General features: G+C 44.0%; 1 protein-coding gene across 1 annotated transcript; it reads left to right on the plus strand.

Moving 5' to 3' along the window:
* Positions 1–1,644: 1,644 nt before the first annotated feature.
* Positions 1,645–19,292, plus strand: TECTB (tectorin beta). Its single transcript, XM_065920119.1, has 10 exons — positions 1,645–1,720; positions 3,012–3,202; positions 4,537–4,679; positions 4,785–4,857; positions 10,339–10,442; positions 10,584–10,667; positions 14,871–15,033; positions 16,515–16,587; positions 17,685–17,717; positions 19,243–19,292. Exons 1-10 carry the CDS (start codon positions 1,645–1,647, stop codon positions 19,290–19,292), a joined length of 990 nt encoding a protein of 329 aa, XP_065776191.1.
* Positions 19,293–19,298: the final 6 nt, after the last annotated feature.

A 19,298-nucleotide genomic window follows, 5' to 3' on the forward strand; every position in this document is an offset into this window, starting at 1 on the left:
AAGGAAATGTGATAAGGATAACGGAACAAAGACTTAACAAGCATTCTAACTCTGAGGCACTGTGTACAATTTACCTTCTCAACTACATTGCAAACTCCTGCCTGCAGGGCATTTTTATACACTTTTTACATCTGTCTTCTCAAAACGCTTAATATAGTGGCTTCTGTACAGTAAGTTCTCAGTTGGTTGATAAGAGAGTCTGTTTCCTCTAAAAACAAAAGCTAAAAGAAACCCTTACTTTTCATTCTTAAATTTCATGGTGCTAAAAATTCCCAGAGAATATATTTGGAAATTTGCAGGAGCAGCATTTTATCTGTTGTTTCTTGGGAGATCTTGTTTGGTGACTAAGAACTGAGTCATAGATTACCTGTCTGAGAAAGACAAATGTCATGATATCACTTATATGTGGAAACTGAAGTATGATACAAATGAACTTATTTACAAAACAGAGTCACAGACACAAAAACAAATGGAGGTAGGGGGGGGATAAACTAGGAGTTTGGGATTAACATATACACACTACTATATATAAAATTGATAAATAACAAGGTCCTACTGTATAGCACAAGGAACTATATTAAATAATTAATCATAATGGAAAAGAGTATGAAAAAGAATATATATATATGAATCATTTTGATATACACCAGACATTAACACAACACTGTAGATCAGCTATACTTCCATAAAAAAATTAAGAATTTTTAAAAGTTGTCTAAGTTCCTTCTTCCAGTATCATCACTCTGGGAGACTAATAAGACTTTAGAAAACTCAGGTGCCTACAATCAAAGTTGTATTTTAGAATGAAGTTCTAGATGAACTTTTAGATGAAACTCTGGAAATTCAGGGTTTATTATAAAATGTTAGAGAAAAAAAATCTTTAACATGTTTGCATGAACACAAGCAGCCTGTTTTTTCTTTAGTATCAATTGTAACACTGTGGGACTTGTCTTTCTACATTCGCAGTTCAGATCGCCTACACATAAAAAAAAGAAAGCAAGAAATAAACCTAAGAAAACAAGATATAAAAAAAGAAAACTGCAACCTGGAACCGTGCAGAAAATAGTTTGCCTCTGATCAGAGTTATTTTTTGTATGAGGAGAAAAGAATCAACTTTTTATTCCACTCCTAGTTTAAAAACTAGTTATTAAAAAAGTTTCTCCAACTCTGTGAAGCAAAAGAAATTAGCCTCAAGTGGCTGTAACTGAGCTCCCCATCGGATTACTGTGCAAGATTGCCTTTTATTTCCCCCCACAGTGGATAATGCGTGTTCATTGTGATTTATCTGGAGTAGGTTTCTTTTACACACTCGGACTATATAAAGTCCAGGTAGTACTGGGAACAGAGGCTTGAGGAGCACCTGAGAGGCAGCCTCCAGTCTGGGAGAATGAAACAGTTGGGAACATGAGCAGCCGAGTCTGAAATTGACGCTCTCTGCGGTATGAGCCCCATGTTTGCCTCCCAGCCCAGATGAGGAGCCATTAGAAATGGGAGACAGGATCAATATCCTCTGATTGTGCTGCTTTTGTTCTCGCCCTTGATTTTAATTTTTTGCACAAATCTCTGACCTAGAATGATCAAGACTCAGGCCCTGGCAGGACCGTGAACGTTTGGCCAGCTTGATTCGGCCACCTGGCAAAAGCAATGGTGATGAGGGCCTTTGTCCTGTTGGCTGTCTTCGCAGAAGCCTCTGCAAGATCTTGCACTCCAAATAAAGCAGGTATGTTCTGGTACTACCCCATTTTCCTGGAAAGGAACATTTTCTGACACGTATCTTCCCAGAGCTCAAAGTTCTATACTTATATTATTAGGAAAATGCTGTTATGTAGCCGAATAGTCTTCTCTAGTGACTGAGATGGTAGAGTCTGCCTGCAATGTGGGAGCCCTGGGTTCTATCCCTGGGTCAGGAAGATCCGCTGGAGAATGGAATGGCAACCCACTCCAGGATTCTTGCCTGGAGAATCCCATGGATGGAGGAGCCTGATGGGCTACAGTCCATGGGGTGGCAAAGAGTCGGACATGACTGAGCAACTAACATACACACAGAAGCACTTAGCACCCCAATGACCATTCGATTTTCCCTGCAGAAAGTACAAACATATTGGATAAACTTACACTTTTTAAAATTGTGAAAGTGTTAGTTGCTTAGTCGTGTCCAGCTCTTTGAGACCCCATGGACTGTAGGCTCCTCTGTCCATGGAATTCTCCAGGCAATAAAACTCTAGTGAGTAACCATTCCCTTCTCCAGGGGATCTTTCCAACCCAGAGATCGAACCCATGTCTCTCACATTGAGGAGGCTAGACAGATGAATAAACAGAGATAAAATCTTCACCTTTTGCCTCTATTTTCCACTTGATTGTTGATTTTCTGTGCTATGCCATAAATTACTATTTCATAGCATGATGCATAAACTGACATTTTAACTTTAATGTGCTCATTTCGTGGGATTAAAAAATATGTATATACATTATGTAAATATATGTAATCTGGTTTCATATATATGTATGAAACCAGATTGAAATAAACATGTATTTCCAATTCACTCAATCTGGTTTCTAAAATACATTCCTTAAAATACGTTCAAGTTTAAATGTGGACCAGTTTTGAATACACGTTAAGAACAGACCTGGAAAAGGAAGTGGCAACCCACTCCAGTATTCTTGCCTGGAAAAGTCCATGGACAGAGGAGCCTGGCGGGCTGCAGTCCATGAGATTACATGACTGAGCATGCAAGAATGAGGGTGGAGGAAGATGGGTTGGTAGCAATAAACTGGTAGAATTTAAAAAAAAAAAAAGAATAGTGCAGATTTTACACAGAGGTTGCAAAATCTATAAGTGAGGAATTTTAGTGACTGATGTCGAGGGGAACTTTCATCAGATCTCATGAAGAATAGTGGGGAAAATATTTTTAATCAACTGCTTTGTATGCTCAGCTGTAATAGGAGCTCACCATATGTAGATTAATATGATTACCAGATCTGATTTCAAACCTTGTCTCTCATCTTTCCAGATGTCATTCTCGTGTTTTGCTATCCCAAAACAATCATCACCAAAATCCCCGAGTGCCCCTATGGATGGGAAGTGCACCAGCTGGCACTCGGTGGGTTGTGTTACAATGGGGTCCATGAAGCGGGTTACTACCAATTTGTAATCCCAGACTTGTCACCTAAAAACAAGTCCTACTGTGGAACCCAGTCTGAGGTAAGTTCAAACTATACAGGGAAGAGCTGAAAAAAGGAGGCAAGTGGGCCCATCTGCTGTCCATCCTTAAAAGGGTTCAAAATTCACCACTTTCTGATTAAGAGTCAGTCCCGACCCCCAGATTTCCTGAGATGTAAGTGTTATTTAAATTCTTCTCTTCTGCCTAGTTAGGATTTAAATTTTATTCTTCCAATTCATTGCCCGAGTGGCTAGACCACCTTCTGTGAATAGAACAAACCACTGGGTTGGCCAAAAAGTTCATTCAGGGTTTTCCGTAACATCTTACAGCCAACTCGATGCATTTCCCACCTCTGTGTCACCTGGAGCTCTGAGTATGGGCTCATTGCTGCCACTCTTCCTGGGCTGGATGGGTGGGCCATCTTCTACTCAAGATTTTGAAGTGGTGACAAAGTGCATTTGGAAGGCATCTTAAAGGAGAGACCAAAGTATAACACAGCCCATAATTGGGTCTTGTAAAGCACCTAGGATAGGTCATCAGAATGAAAAGGAACCACAGATATCCTCTTGTCAAGTGTCCTTATGGGATGGAGGAGAAATTGGAGACTTCCCAGTCACAGTTCAAGGCCACAACCAGTAGCGATACAATCATGAAGAAAGGCTAGGTCTAGTATTCCTACTGCCTTGACTGTAGGAGAGAGTACATCTACTAGATTTCAGATCCTGGGGACACGTTTGCTTCCTAAAGTCCCCACAGTGATTCAGTGATTTAGTGGGAAGAATCATGGGTATGAGTAACAATAACATCTTGTTTTTCTATATCCTGGTAAAATGAGCTACAAATCACCTGTGTGGTCTCAGGCAGACCACTTCTTAAGTGAATATTGGAGATCCCTTATAACTCTACTATTCAATGATTTTAAAGTCTAAGAAGTCAGAGGAAAGAATCTCAGAATTAGCGCTTATGATTGGAAGAAGGAAAGACCAAGAACTAGACAGTAATGTTCTAGAGCTGGGAGCTAGGTGAAGGTGTCACATAAGATTACTTGGGCAGGGGAAAGAAATACAAAGCTGATGTTGGGAGATAAGAGATTCCTGAACCAGTTCAGTTTGGTCAGAAGCCTGATAGGTATATGGATTTTTTTTAAGTATACCACATTCAACTTAGATTATTTTAAACAATCTTGAACAGACTTAAGAACTCTTTACAAAAATTATCAGCTCACCTACAAACAAGAATGGATGTTATATCAATGGCAAACATCTATGTCTCCCCATGAACTTTTTTCTGAGCCATCATCCAATATTTTCCCAAGAACTTTCATTCACATTGTGGGCGTAAAGGGCTACCCTAACTGCCTTCTTCCTTTCTCCAGTACAAGCCCCCCATCTACCACTTCTACAGTCACATCGTTTCCAATGACAGCACTGTGATAGTCAAGAACCAGCCCGTGAATTACTCCTTTTCCTGCACCTACCACTCCACCTACCTGGTGAACCAGGCGGCCTTTGACCAGAGGTAAGCTGCTCTAAGAGAAGAGGACTGGCTGCCTTGCATCTGTTCTGCAGTCCCTGTCAACCAGGCATGTTTCAGTCCTTATGCAAAATTCTCTCCCCTTTTCAGAGTGGCCACTGTTTATGTGAAGAACGGGAGCATGGGCACATTTGAAAGCCAATTGTCTCTCAACTTCTATACTGTAAGTGGTCTCCAGGTCCCCACTGCTGCCCTATGGCCTTTACAGGAAATGATGGGATGTTTCCACAGCATTTATTCTCCTCTAAGCTGTATATGGAAGCCCATTCTTGAACTGGAGTTGAATCATAAGCTTTGGTGTAATGTTAAGCCTCTTTGAAGACTGGATACAACAGACATTCAGGTTCATAGACTGGATGGAAGAAAGGAAAGCTATCACAGAGAAATAAGGTTAATCTTCCCATTTCACAGATGAGAAGATTGAGATGAGAAATCTTGTGAGTTACCAAATGTCAGTAGGTGGTAAAGACAGCCACAGTCTAATTCTCAATCAAGATTAGTTCCCACTACAACACACTCCAGAGATTTAAATTTAGGATCCAACTCTTGTTCAAACATCAGTCACAATGCAGTGAGCTTCCTACCTGGGACAGGGTTAAGGGGAAAGGCTAGGGTGGCTGCAGATGCCCGGTTTTTTGGTCTCCAAAGCATTTTGCTTAGTGGGTCTCCTCTATGTCTTATTTTGGCTTGCTGCCTATGTTGACAATGAAACTAAAGGGACTCAGAATAAAGCACTCCAGAGAAACCAAGTATGCAATGGTCACTAGCCCAGCTGCCCTCCTTTTACATGGGTGCTTTGTCTTTTAGACCTGCAGCTTCCAGTGAGGAGGCATGCGTAAAGAGACAATAGCCCAGCTGGCTAGAGGAAAGCACAGGCAGAAATCAGAAATGGAAACCTTTTCGTAAAAGACTAGAACTGGAAGAAAGCCTTAAAGGCCATCAAGTGCAACCTATTCATTTCATAAAGGAAACAATTATCTTACCTGGAACTCCACTGACTTTTGAACTCTTGGAACTCACTTAACCAGTTCCCTGAAAGTGAAAAGTCACTCAGTCATGTCCAGTTCTTTGCAACCCCATGGACTGTAGTTCATGGAATTCTTCAGGCCAGAATACTGGAGTGGGTAGCCTTTCCCTTCTCCAGGGGATCTTCCCAACCCAGGGATCGAACCCAGGTCTCCTGCATTGCAAGCGGATTCTTTACCAACTAAGCCACAAGGGGAGCCCAGTTCCCAGTGCTCTGGAAGCTATTAATCTGCTGAACTTAGAAGATGAGATGTAGAAGGGATCCTAGAATAACCTAGTTCATTTTACAGAAAAGGATCTAAAACCCAAGGAGAAAATGATCTGCCCAAGACCCCACTTGTGGTCTAGAGCAGTTCCCAGTCTGGAACAAAGTCTTCTAACGCTGGTCTCCAGGGCAAACTTACTATGCAGGGAATGAAGTGTAAGTGTCATGACCCCTAACATTTCGTTGCTGTTGTTCAGTTGCGCAGTCATGTCCGACTCTTTGTGATCCCATGGACTGCAACACCCAGGATTCCCTGTCCTTCACCATCTCCAGGAGTTTGCTCAAACTCATGTCCATTGAGTTGGTGATGCCATCCAACCATCTCATGCTCTGTCTTCCCCTTCTCCTCCAATCTGACATGCAGAGGCCCTTTTCAAGGCCCTGTATCTAATTTTGTATTCAAAGTTTTAATTCTTTTCTTTCAAGAGGGTTCTCTAAATAGGCTTCAAGGTCCCACAAAACCTAGATCTGCCCCAGGCTACACACCCCTAGTGATAAAGTCCTGAGAAAAGGAGTCCCATACACCCCCTTGACCTATATTGGCAGGGCCTTGAAGCAATGTGGATCACCAGGGTGATGAAAGAATGGCAAAACCACTGAAGTAACTGAGGAAGGTTCTCCAGGAAGGAAAATAAGCTTCACACATGACAACAGATCCAGGGGACATGTTGATGATGGGTTATCTTTACTACTGAGTCCCTGTCCGGAAGTACAGGATTGTTGCTTTAACCAGATAAAACTGTAGATATGACCCCATGAAGATTTTACAACAGGTGGAAATGGAGAGGCACCATGATTGTCAAAAAATTCACCATCAGTTATGTGGAGTGAAGTTTCAGACATGAATATCAAACCTTAGATCTTTTTAAAGAGAAAACAAAAATCAGGAAGCATGTTCTCAGCATTACCAGGCCATCCACTGGGCTAGACAGACTGCTTCCTTGAACTGCTAGAAATGAGTTCTTGCTAAGGCCTTCCCTGGGGCCCACCACAACCCTTACAGGACAAAGGAACCTTGGCAACGAGGGGGCTCTGAGGTTACAACTGAGACTTTGGTACTCATTAACATTCCCACAATGGGCTCGGTTTCCTGTGCCTTACCCATGTAGTTGGTATTTTTCTTGTCCTCCCTTCTTCCACTTTCAGAGCATTCTTGTGTGCTTCTGAAGCAACAGCTGATCCCTGCATAAATTTCCATCAAATTAGCAGAGACAGAGCAGTACCCTGCCTGGGCCAGTGGAATCAGCACACTGCTAATTGCCCAGGATTCCAAGAGCTCCAAATGCTGGGCTCCAAAACCACCAGTTCTGCTCAGCCTGCTTTCTCTCCTCTCTCTGCATCCTCTTCTACTTGTTACTGAGAGTGGTTCTGTAGTTGGTATTCTTGGTGAAAAGTTTCTTTGACTTTCAATCCCAAATAAAGGAAGGTATTCAACTTGCAGAAGTAGCCTAATATTGAGGTTAAGAAAATAGGCCTTGACATCAGACCACAGGTTGGAAGCTTGGTCCCCTATTTACTGTAGTGTGACCTTGGGCAAGTTAGTGAACTCCTCTGAGTCTCCACCTATGAATTTGTTCAATGGGGATAATAACAGCACTTACCCGAGAGGTTTGTTATAAGGGTTAAATGAAATAATCCTTATAAAACACTTTGCACAGTTCCTGGCACAAATAAATGTCCAAGGAAGTAGTCATTCTCATAATTGTAAATTTTGACCTCATTTTTAAAATATCTATTTGGCTATGTCTAGTCTTAGTTGCAGCATGTAGTTCCCTGACTAGGGATTGAACCCAGGCTCCCTGCATTGGATAACCAGAGTCCCAGCCACTAGAGCACCAGAGAGGTCTCCAGACCTCATTTAAGCTGGAAACTGAGAGCTCCTGGCTCTAGCACTGTTACTTTTATAGGATTGAACGTCAATGTCAGAGTGGGATTAGGTTGACTTTTATTCAATCAAAAATGGTATAGGCTGTTGCTTTTAGTTAGGCAGAAACAAATGACAAAGCTGGGATGGAACAAATGTAAGAAATATAGACCAAAATCATAGACTTCCAGAGTCAGAACAAACCTCAGAGGTGATTAATGTAGACCTTCCATCTAATGCCCCAAACCCTCTGCAAGACTGCTGAGGGATGAACTCCCTATCTCTTCCAAGGACGATGACAAATTGGGCCTTCCCATTTTAGGTCAACATGTGAAATCTGACGTCCTGAACTCTGGCCCATTGGTCCCAATTCTCTCCTCTGAAATGATACTGCTAAAGGTCCTTCAACTAGCTTGAGCCCATCTTTCCCAAACTAAATATCATCCCACACTTGGTGGTCCATTCAGCGTCTTATTCACTCTTCTCTGAGTATGATCCCCTGGGTTAATGCTCCTACTAAAAGGTAGAGCCCAGAATTTGCCAAAACAAATTGCCTGGGTCTTAAAGGGTGATGTTCCCTGGACATAGGTCCCTAATTTTCATGTTATTAAGAAAGTAGGGAGGACACACTGAGCATTGCCTTCTGTCAGGTGAGAAGTAGAGAAACTGACCATAAAAGGTGTATCTTCTCAGAAACTGAACTAAGGGTGAAGATTGTGTTTGACACTTTGTAACAATCAGTTGGGTTCCTCTGCAAGTGGAGGCATTCCGATATTCCAGTTCCTGGTTCCTAGGAGATGGGGGCCAGGAGAAATACCTCTAGCTACATTGGTGATGGTATTATCATCCTCGGGTAGATCCTACATTTGGAAACAGTCCTTTGAAATAAAATAAATCTCAGAAAATAATAAGGAACATTAGAAGCCACTATCCTCTGCCACTTCAACTTGCACATTAAGCTGATCACTTATATTCAAGAATGTTATTATTTAATCATTACAACCATTTAAATGGTGCAGGGGGCTGAGAGAAGGGAAGAAAAAATATTGACTTCTGGGTGACCAAGTCAGGAGGCCCTGGCTGGACCCATGATTGATAAGATAATGTAAGAGACCCTAGAAGATGATTCTGAACCCTCTTGTCAATTCCCTAAATTTGACGCTTAGGGAGTTAAGGTCTATTTCATCTAGATGTCCTTGCTGTCACTGTTTACCCGTTGCAGTTTTGTAAATCTCTAAGTTCATGAAACTCAATTTTTCATTAGTATCCTGGTCTAAGCTTTATGCTCCTATTGCATACAGCCACCATCATAGAAACATTTCTGCAAGGCAGACGAAGGCAAAAGGCATTCCCGTTTTGCAGGTGGGAATACTAAGGATCAAAAGGCTGCCTTGCCTGTAGTGTGTCCCAAGTTAGTGGTGGGAACTAAGATTAATCCAGGATCCTTGTCTTGATTCCCCTGTACTTGAATCATGGCAATGAGTCCCAATTGTCCCTGAATTGAAGCCATAGTCTCCTGGATCCACCCCTACAGGCTAACTTCCTCTCCTGCCCTCCTCACTCCCTGCCTCTCCCCACCTCCCCTTTACTCACTCACGTTCCAGCAGACTGGCCACCCGGCTGTCCTGCTTGCCCCTCTCTCCCCCTACGGCCTTTTCCTGCATGGCCTGATGCCTGCATGGCATCTCCTCCCTCCAGTTTTGATTCAAATGTCACTTCCTCAAGGAAGCCTCCCAACCACTGCATTTCAAATTAAAACCTGTCCCCTCCTTGCACTCCCAATCCACCTTACCCTGCTCTACATTTTTTAAATAGTTTTTCTATATAGAATACTAGAGTCTATCCTAGCCATATAATTCATTTAACCTATTGTTGGCTGTCCAACTCCCTTGCTAGAACATCAGGTGGCTGGAGACAGCGATCTCTACCTGTTCACTGATAAATCTCAACAGACAGGACAGTCTGACTTAGAGGCTCTCTCAACATAGAGAGCAGTTCCTGACACATAGTAGGTGATCAGAAAGTTGTTTCTGTTGTTAATGTTAACTGAATTGGGAATCAGAGTAAAAACGTTGAAATTCAAGCTGGAATCTGCTCAAGGAAATAGCAGAGGAACAAGGGCAGTGCAGGGTTGTATGCATTTGGTCTCGTCTTTTGGTGATTCAGTAAACCACAAACCTTCAGCATTGCTGGATTCCACTCTTTTTCCATCAAGCAAGTCTCGCTCCTCATCAGCATAGATGCAACATACAGTACATGTCTCACTGTAACCAGCAAACCCAGTTATATGATGTCCTCATCCCTGCTAAGACGGCACCAGGATCCTAGGAGGTACCACTTCTCTGGCCCAAGAGATCTCACTGTGGTCTCACAGCCTGTGTCTTTGGGTTGATCCCCACCCCCCACCCCGTCGTGATGTATCTGCTCCTGTCAGACCAAACTACTCAGCCTGACAGATCATAATGTCCAGTGTCAATTTCCTTCCAAAGAATGCCAAGTTCTCCATTAAGAAAGAAGCGCCTTTTATCCTGGAGACATCCGAAATCGGTTCAGATCTGTTTGCAGGAGTAGAAGCCAAAGGGTTAAGCATTAGGTAAGTATGTGTTCTTATTGTCTGTATTTATAAATATAAAGATGAGAAAAAAGAACCAGACCAGAGGCTTTTTAATCACCCAGCGTTTCTAGGCATATAATTCTCAGGCTTAAAGTGAGATGCATTTTGTTTCATTTCCAGGTTTAAAGTGGTTTTGAACAGCTGTTGGGCCACACCCTCGGCTGATTTCATGTATCCTTTGCAGTGGCAGCTGATCAACAAGGGGTAGGTATGGTTCTCTGGACCACAAGGCTGAGAGGTGAGACCAGGTGATCCGGGGTAACTCTGGCTTGGGACAGCCTGGGAGGAAGAGATGAAGCCTATTTGGGCCTCTTAGTGACTTCCTCTGTGTTTCCAGACTGAGTAATTATACCAGGAAAAGTCTACAAAGTACTTTCTAGGTACCAGATACTACCCCGAGAGTTTTATCTTGTATTAACTCACTTCCCTGACAACTCACTTCCCTGACAAGGTGAGTATGATTACTATCATTTCCTCTTTCCAGATGAGGAAACTGAGGCATAGGAGGAGTTAAGTAATGTCACATAATTCATGTATGTGCGTTTTTATGGGGAAATGGGCACACTGGATTCAAATCCAGTCCATCTGACATCGGAACCCAGATGAGGATTAAATTAGATGTCCATGTAAAAAGTTTAGCACATAGTACCTGGTTGGTATCCAACCAATTTTAATATCATTGTTTTTTATTTACTAATAATTCCATGGGTAATTCTTAAAATTTGGAGTAGAGGACTAAAGTACTGGAATTATAGCATAGAAAAGTGATTCTAGAAATCACACATAGATGGTTTAGAAACAGTACACGGGAGGTATAAAGACCAGCTTAGAGGCTGTGGCAGCTCTAGAGCCCAAGGTGATAAGACCTAAATCAACATTGTAGCTAAGTGAATGAAAAGAAGGTCATCCAATGCCATCCAAGTGAGGAGAAGCAATAAAACTTTAGCAACCGATCTGATATAGTAAAGGGAAGGACAGGGCATCTGAAGAACATGTGACAAAGAATGCTTTCTACTGTTGACTGTGGATTGTGAAGATGAGGAATAGTTTGTAAGCTCCCAGGGTAGAGAGGTTCTGGGTAAGGGAGTCTGGATTCTCCTTGAGTTCATGATGACATGCTGACCCTGAGATGACAATTGTGTAGAAACATTTAGAATTGTAACTTTGGAAAACAAAAGAGAGGATGAGTTAGATTAGAGATGCAGGCATTGTCCACACAATGCACAGTAAACTCAGAAGAGGCCATTACCAAACCAAAGCAGACAATTACACTGGAACCCATCAGGGCTAAGCAAAAATACAGGGGCCAGGGACAAAGATGATGAGATAACAAAGATAAAGCCACATTGGATCTTTATTTAAGAAGCACTCATACAGCCCTTGGGCTTCCCTTGAGGCTCAGCTGGTAAAGAATCCACCTGCAATGCTGGAGACCTGGATTTTATCCCTGGGTTGGGAAGACCTGCTGGAGAAGGGAAAGGCTACCCACTCTAGTATTCTGGCCTGGAGAATTCCATGGACTGTATAGTCCACGGGGTTGCAAACAGTTGGACACGACTGAGTGACTTTCACTTTATATAGCTCTTACAACATACCAGACACTGCTCTAGATAGGTATTTTACAAATACTTTCTTCAATTTCATTAAAATTTCTATAAAGTAGGTAGTATAGTAATCACTATTTTATAGATGAGGAAACTGAGGAACAGACAGATTGAAATTCCAAAAGTCTAAGCTAGTAAAGGGGTGGATGATCTGAGCAGCATTATGGACAGAGGAGCCTGGCATGCTACAGTCCATGGGGTCGCAAAGAGTAGAACATCACTGAATGCACGTGTGCACATGCACACACACATCACCTAATACCACGAGGTAGAACAGGTCAGTAAGGGCCACATGCAAGCCACCTATCTTCCTGCAAGGATGAGAGCTCAGTTTGGGTCCTTATTTCATATGTTATTGAGTGAGCCATTTAGGTTTTGTTGTTGATGGTACAAATCCAATGATTTCAGAGAGATTCTAAAATAAATTATTGACCTATAGGGACTTTGAAATTACCAATAGGCATTGGGAACCTCTGTCAAACAAAGGCCTGACACAAACAAAGTCAAACAAAGCTCTGTCAAACAAAGTCTTCTGACACATCATGGAATTGTCTCCTTAGATAGTTCTGGTCCTCTTGCTCACCTAGCAGATGTGTGATATGAGAGAAAAGGGAATGCTTGTGACTTTGGGGTAGTCTCTACAAGTGGTCCTCGAACTCTAGTGCTCACAGGACTTCCTTCGGGTGCCTGCTCCTCATGCAGACCCACTGCAAACCTACAACTTCAGAAGATCCCAGGGTGAACCCTGGGAATCTGCATTTAAGTGCTGCTAAATCAAAGAAGCCCTGATATAGTTGCAAACTCTGCCTAGCTGAAATGGCCCCTTGAGGTTGGAGATATATGCACAAAATCCAGTGCCAAAGGGGAGAATTAGAAAGTCCACTCCATAACCTCCCACATGCTTTTGGTTCACATCAGGCCCTTTGGGAGGAAAGCTCCGTTTTCAAGATGCCTGGAGAGATTGGAATAAATAGGTTGTCAGGAATTTTGACCTCAGGTGGGGAAAGGAGACTCCTGTGATGTCAGTGTAAAAGCCTCCCTCTGGGTATTCTGCAATCCTGAGCTACCTGTCACGGACAGGCAAATGCCACAGCCAGCTCCGAGAGACAGCAGTGCCAAGGCATCTAGGCCTGCCTGCGCCTTACCTTCTGCCTGCCGCCAACGGAGCTCTGCTAGCGCTGTTTTCCACTGGCTGACACCAGGCCTTGGACACTCCAGCAGCAAGGATCTATTTTAAGCTTAGTCTTGAATTCGTTCGAGGATCTCAGGTTTATTGACTGAATGATCCTTCAAGAGTCTTGTTTCACAGCTCGGAAAACGCCCCCAGCTCTGTCACTGCTCAGAGGCCTCCACCGACAGAACCCTGCTTCCGGGCTTGGTCAGATAAAAGATGCAGTGTTCAAGCCTCATTTCATTCAATGACTCTCAGAGTTAACATCCCATCTGTCCTCCCTCTAATTTGGCCCCTAATGTCTGATTCTGATAGAGGGGGCAGGGGAGGGTCCACCATGAAGGTTCCCTGGGGTGGTTGCTCTGCTCTCTGTTGTATGTTTTAAGTTGGAATGACAGTAGAGTCAGAGGGACACGCCAGGAGAGGCATGAACTTTGGGGTCCAAGCAGGGCTGTTCACTGGTCTTGAGCTCTTGAACCCATAGACCTTTGTTCCATAGAGGACAGATCCTGATGCTCACCGTCACCTGTATGCAATTCCCAACACTCTGTGGGCCTCCCTGTATATTCCCAAGAAACACTGTGTCTCTTCCAAACACCTGGTTTAATGTCTGGCACTTACGTAGAGAATCCATATGTGCTGGGCAAATGAAAAATTATTGTGCTTAAACCAGGGTTTCCCAATCTCGACACCATGGACTTTTTGGGCTGGATCAGTCTTTGCTGTGGGGTCTGTCCTGTGCACTCCAAGACATTCTGTAGCATCCCTGAGCTCTACCCTTTAGATGCCAGGAGCATTCCCCTGCCCCCCGAGTCATGACAGCCACGTGCCAAATGGACCCCAGGTGAGAACAATGGGTTTCAACCCATGTCCATCTTTGTCATCATTTTTTTTCTTTTACTGCAATTGTACTTTTGGAACTTTGAAACTTCCCAATAACACATTCTCCTTACAGAGAATTTAGGGGGGGAAAAAAACCCATAAAGGTGAAAGAAAAAAAGCAAAAACTGTCCATAATAGCCAGGATTAACATTTAGGTGGTATCCTTTGAGCCATTTTTCTGTGTGCATATTAAAAATGTCACTTTTTTACCAAAGTAGTTACGTATAATAGAATGGACATAAAGCTTAAGTAATATAATGTAAATTGAAATTCCCAGTGGCCAAACCTCATAATACACACACAGCAACGTGTTGGGTGTGACCTGGACAGAGGTGGCTGTGGCAGCAGGCTGGGAAATGCTGCTCCTAGCACCACCATCTCTATTTGGGACACATGCTGAGAGTCTGGACATACTCCAGTCCTCCAAGCACACTATCATGCGGGTTTTATTTCTTTGGGACAGAGATGTGATGGCTTACCAGATGTGTGGCTTCTCAAACGTTGTTTCACCCTGGCTGTACTCTGTCTGTAGAATAGGGGTGACTGCAGCCATCTCATAGCTCCTCAAAGAGACCCCAGAGAAATGAAGATAAGTGAGGTGCCACCTGTCAAAGTGCTTCAGAAGGATAGCGCGCTGTGTAACGGCCCAGAAGAGGCTTTGCGTGACTTTGCCTCAGACACCCTTGCTGGACTTGTCTCATGCGGTGACTTGTCTCCCCCTCTTCCCTCCCCCCACCCCGTGTGCTCCAGCTGCCCCACGGATGAAACCGTCCTCGTGCATGAGAACGGGAAAGACCACAGGGCAACCTTCCAATTCAACGCCTTCCGGTTCCAGAACATCCCCAAACTGTCCAAGGTGTGGTTACACTGTGAGACGTTCATCTGTGACAGTGAGAAGCTCTCCTGCCCAGTGGTAAGCCACCCCTCCCGGAACGAGAGTGCTACCTGAGCCTGCGCGCGGGGGAGAGCAGTGTTTGAGAAGCTGTATTTTTTTTTTTTTTTTAAGCTGGGAAATTATCACTAGACCCTGTAGGTGTTTGCTGAGGACATTCTGAAGGAAAGGATGCTGAGGGTGGGAGCAGATGTCCCAGGCGGTTCTGGCCCGCCACCAACAAGCTCAATGGTCTGGCCCATGTCACTTAACCCCTGAGCCTGGTTTTCCCATCTTTAAAGATAGAGTGGTGATGAGTAATAGGGGCCCTTCTCTTCAGAGAGCAGGGTTAGGGAAAATGAAAGCAATAACAGACGTGGAAATGCTTTGGAAAAGTTAAAAGGATAAGGGAAATTCAAAATCCAGGTGATAGCAGTAAGCTCTGGATGGAAGGCAAAGGTACTTTCAGCTCTTGACTTACCAGCCTGAGGGTCCATCTCTGGGACTTGTGATGGACCAGAGAGATGCTGTAGGAATTCCCACATGAGAGCATAGTTGTTCTGATCACCCGAGAGAAAGGGCCCAGCTCCCCAGACACGTTTAGTGTAGCTCATGCAGGGTGGTCAGTTTCCCTTCTGCTTCTCCCCCAAGAAGTTGCTGCAAGATCATTCAACATGCAGAGTAAATTCAGGTGGGAGATAGTTTTCCGTTGGGACCTGGTGGAACCTGGTCCTTAGAGCAGTGGTCCCAAAGTGCGGTCCACGAAGCTTCAACATCACTTGGGAACTTGTTAGGTGAGGATGCAAATTCTCATCCCCCTACCCCAGATCTACCTGATTCAGACACTCTGGGTGGGTCCAGCCATCTGTGCTTTAGCAAGCTCTTCAGGTAATTCTGAAAACCACTGCCTTAAAGATCTCAAAGCACTTAATTCCAAACTGTCAGCTCCTTCAGTCTGTTTGGACCCAAGTCCTCGGTGAGGAGGGACACAGTGTTTCTGAACAAGGTACCTGCTCACCTGTAGTAACCAACAGAAATAAGATGATTATTTCTGTTGATTCCTATTTGGCCAAAGTGCACAAACAGACAAAGGGAAGGCAGTAAAGAAACATTTAACTGTTCCTGGAAGGATAATCATTGGTATTACCCTTAAAAAACGAAAATGAACCAGGACACATTTTGCAGGTGTCCACATCTCAAACCACTCTGACGGTAGTAACTATGGGCAAAGTCTTGCTTCTCATCAAAAGAAACAGTGTCAGTTTCCACCACATGCTATGTGGATTTGTTTCAGTTTGAAGAGCTCATGATGGAAAGATTTTTTCCTTTTTTTCAAGTCAGAGAAGGGATGAAATACACCTCTCTCTTGGTTATAAAAGAAAAGGGGAACTAGTATCTGAGGTCTGGGGAATTTTGACTCCATCAAGTTTGTGACTTTTGGAAAAAAAAAAATCTCTTTTCTCTCCTGTGTTTCTCATCCCACCTCCACTCTCCCCTCCCCTTGGCTTCTGCTGGGTCTCCAGACTTGTGACAAGCGGAAACGCCTCCTCCGGGACCAGACCGGAGGCGTGCTGGTGGTGGAGCTCTCCCTCCGTAGTAAGCTTCTCTGTTTTCCAAACGGTTGCCTTCATGTCGGGCTATGTCCACAGGCACGGCCAGTTTGAGCATTTTCACTGAATTGCCAAACCAGTTGTGCCTGTAGACACAACCTTTACCTGCAACGAGTCTCCCCACCTGGGGGCAGTGGGGAGGTTTGTTAATTACCCTAAAAAGTTGGGCCTGTGGCTGAAATTCCAATGCCCCCCAGGGACTACGAAATGCTGAACTTCCAGACATGGTGTGCAGGGAATAATAATAGAAAACGAAGCTACTGGGGCATCCAGGGCAAGTCAACAAACCAGTAAAGGAGTGAGCTTGGCCTGGGTTGGTGCAGGGGTTTCAGAAATAAAGGAGCCCCATATGGGTCTTGTCTTCTAGAATGTACCATCCAGCAAAGAGAGAGATGCTAAATGCTAAGGGAAAGGGAGATGACTGTTCATCATGGTGGGGGAGGCAGGGTCTGTGGGAATGGACAGCTGGGCAATTCAACCTAGTCAGGCTTAGGGAAGACCTCTGTGGGTAGTCTTGAAGTCTGGCCCTCAAGGGGGCTGTGACATCAAGGGTGGGCAAGCCTGTGGCCAGGCTGGAGTCACCAAACTCTGGCCAGGAACCCAGACCCAGTCACTGCCTGATTTTGTATGATCTGCAAGCTAAGAATGGTTTTTCCTTTTTATGTGGCTGAAAAAAATCAAAACAGTATTTCATAACACTCAAAAATTATATGAAATTCAAATTTCAGTGTTTCTACAGAAAGTTTTATTGGAACATGGCCACAATGGTTCATTTAGGGGTTGTCTCCACCTGCTTTCAATCACCTCAAGTGGTTGCAATAGAGACCATGTGGTCTGTGAAGCTGAAAATATTTACTATCACCTGCCCTTTTCAGAAAGTTTACCAACCCCTGCTATAGAGAGCTGAGAAGAGAATGGTGAGATGAAGCCTTGTCAAGCCTGCTAGAAATTTTGTCCTAAAGGCAATGGGGAGTCGGTTGGTTTAATCAGGGGAAAATCAGTCTGGTTTGTGTTTTAGGAACACAGCTGCTCCCTCTGTGATATTTTCTTAAAGCTTCTGCATTTTCTCTTTACTCACTACAGGCAGGGGAGCCTCTGGTCTCTATAGCTTCTCAGGTAAGGAAAAGAGCTCCATGCAATGTTTTTAACAGGCAGAAGTGTGTTTCAAAGGGGCTTCCCGAGTGGCGCTAGTGATAGAGAACACACCTGCCAATGCAGGATTCGATCCCTGGGTCAGAAAGATCCCCTGGAGGAGGGCATGGCAATCCACTCCAGTAATCTTGCCTGGACAAAGGAGCCTGGCAGGCAATAGTCCGTAGAGTTGCCAAAAGTCAGACATGATTGAAGTGACTTAGCATGCATGTGTGTTTTTTTAATTCAAGTACTTTTTATTGAAGCATAATTGCCTTACAGAATTTTGCTGTTTTCTGTCAAACCTCAAAATGAATCAGCCATAGGTATACATATATCCCCTCCCTTTTGAACGTCCCTCCCAATCTCCCTCCCCATGCCACCCCTCTAGGTTGATAGAGACCCTGTTTGAATTTCCTGAGCCATACAGCAAATTCCTGTGTGTTTTAAAAGAAGCTTACCTTTGGTCCCTTAAGAATGAAAAGGTATACTTTAAAACACATCTGAATGAGGTGGAGGGGGACTGGAGGTCGAGGTCTCTCTCCAACCAGCCCCTGAGTTCGGAAGGGAGGGAGGAGCTGGGGGCAAGTTGGATGAAGCAGAATGGGATCCCTACCCCCAGCCCCACCAAGTCTGAGCAAAGATATCACCAGGTGGTTTCTTTGGGGTTTCTGCATTTGGAGAGCTTGAGTTTTCAATAATCTGTTCGTTCAACAAATATTTCTAGTCCCTTCTGTGACCCTGCTGTCATGAACTGAGTGACCTTGAGCCATGACCTCACCCGTGCATCCCCCAGTTTCCTCTCTGAAGCTGGGTTAATAATTACCCATCTCATACACAGAAGTTGTTGTGTGGATTAACTATTATAGCTAAGAGCCCTAACCAATGCTCAGCATGCAGCAAACATCCAGTAAATATCAACCATAATTACTGACTCTGTGCCAGGCGCTCTTCTAGGTGGTGTAACTATCACAGTGAACAAGGGCTCCTGCCCTTCCTAATATGTGTGAAGTGGGGTGGGTGGGAGCTGAATAGTGATTTAGCTGAGAAGCCTCTTGGGAGAAGATCTCATCAAATGAGGAGGAGGAGGTAGCTATGCGAGAAGATGGGCAGGACAGTTCTATTTATTCGTAAACTCACAGATGTAGGCTTTGCTCTCACAATTACAGGAAATCATGCAAACCAATTCCTTATGATACTCAGATTCTCATTCTTAAAGGAAGTTCTACAGCTAACGCCATACAGTGAAAAGCAGCATCACTATATTAAGTTCAGCTTCCCATTTGTCAGAGTTCCATATCCTGAGCTTCCTCTGTTGGGTTCTTGCACTGATGAAGGTGAGCTATGGAAAGCCCGGAGGATGAAACAATCTGACTACGAACAAAACGTGCAGAGCTTTGTGAAAACCCACTCAACGCCCTTGAGTGGACTCTTTGATGTTGACGCTTTTGCTGAGTTCTCCTTGCTCCTTGTCGAATTGTTTCTGTCTCCTTTCCTCTCTGGTCCACAGATGTACTCTATCACCTCATCGTGATGCTGGGGGTTTGCGCTGCGTTATAAGGGAGA

The sequence above is a fragment of the Muntiacus reevesi genome, chromosome 2, assembly GCF_963930625.1.
Source record: "Muntiacus reevesi chromosome 2, mMunRee1.1, whole genome shotgun sequence".
In the NCBI taxonomy this organism is placed as follows: Eukaryota; Metazoa; Chordata; class Mammalia; order Artiodactyla; family Cervidae; genus Muntiacus; species Muntiacus reevesi.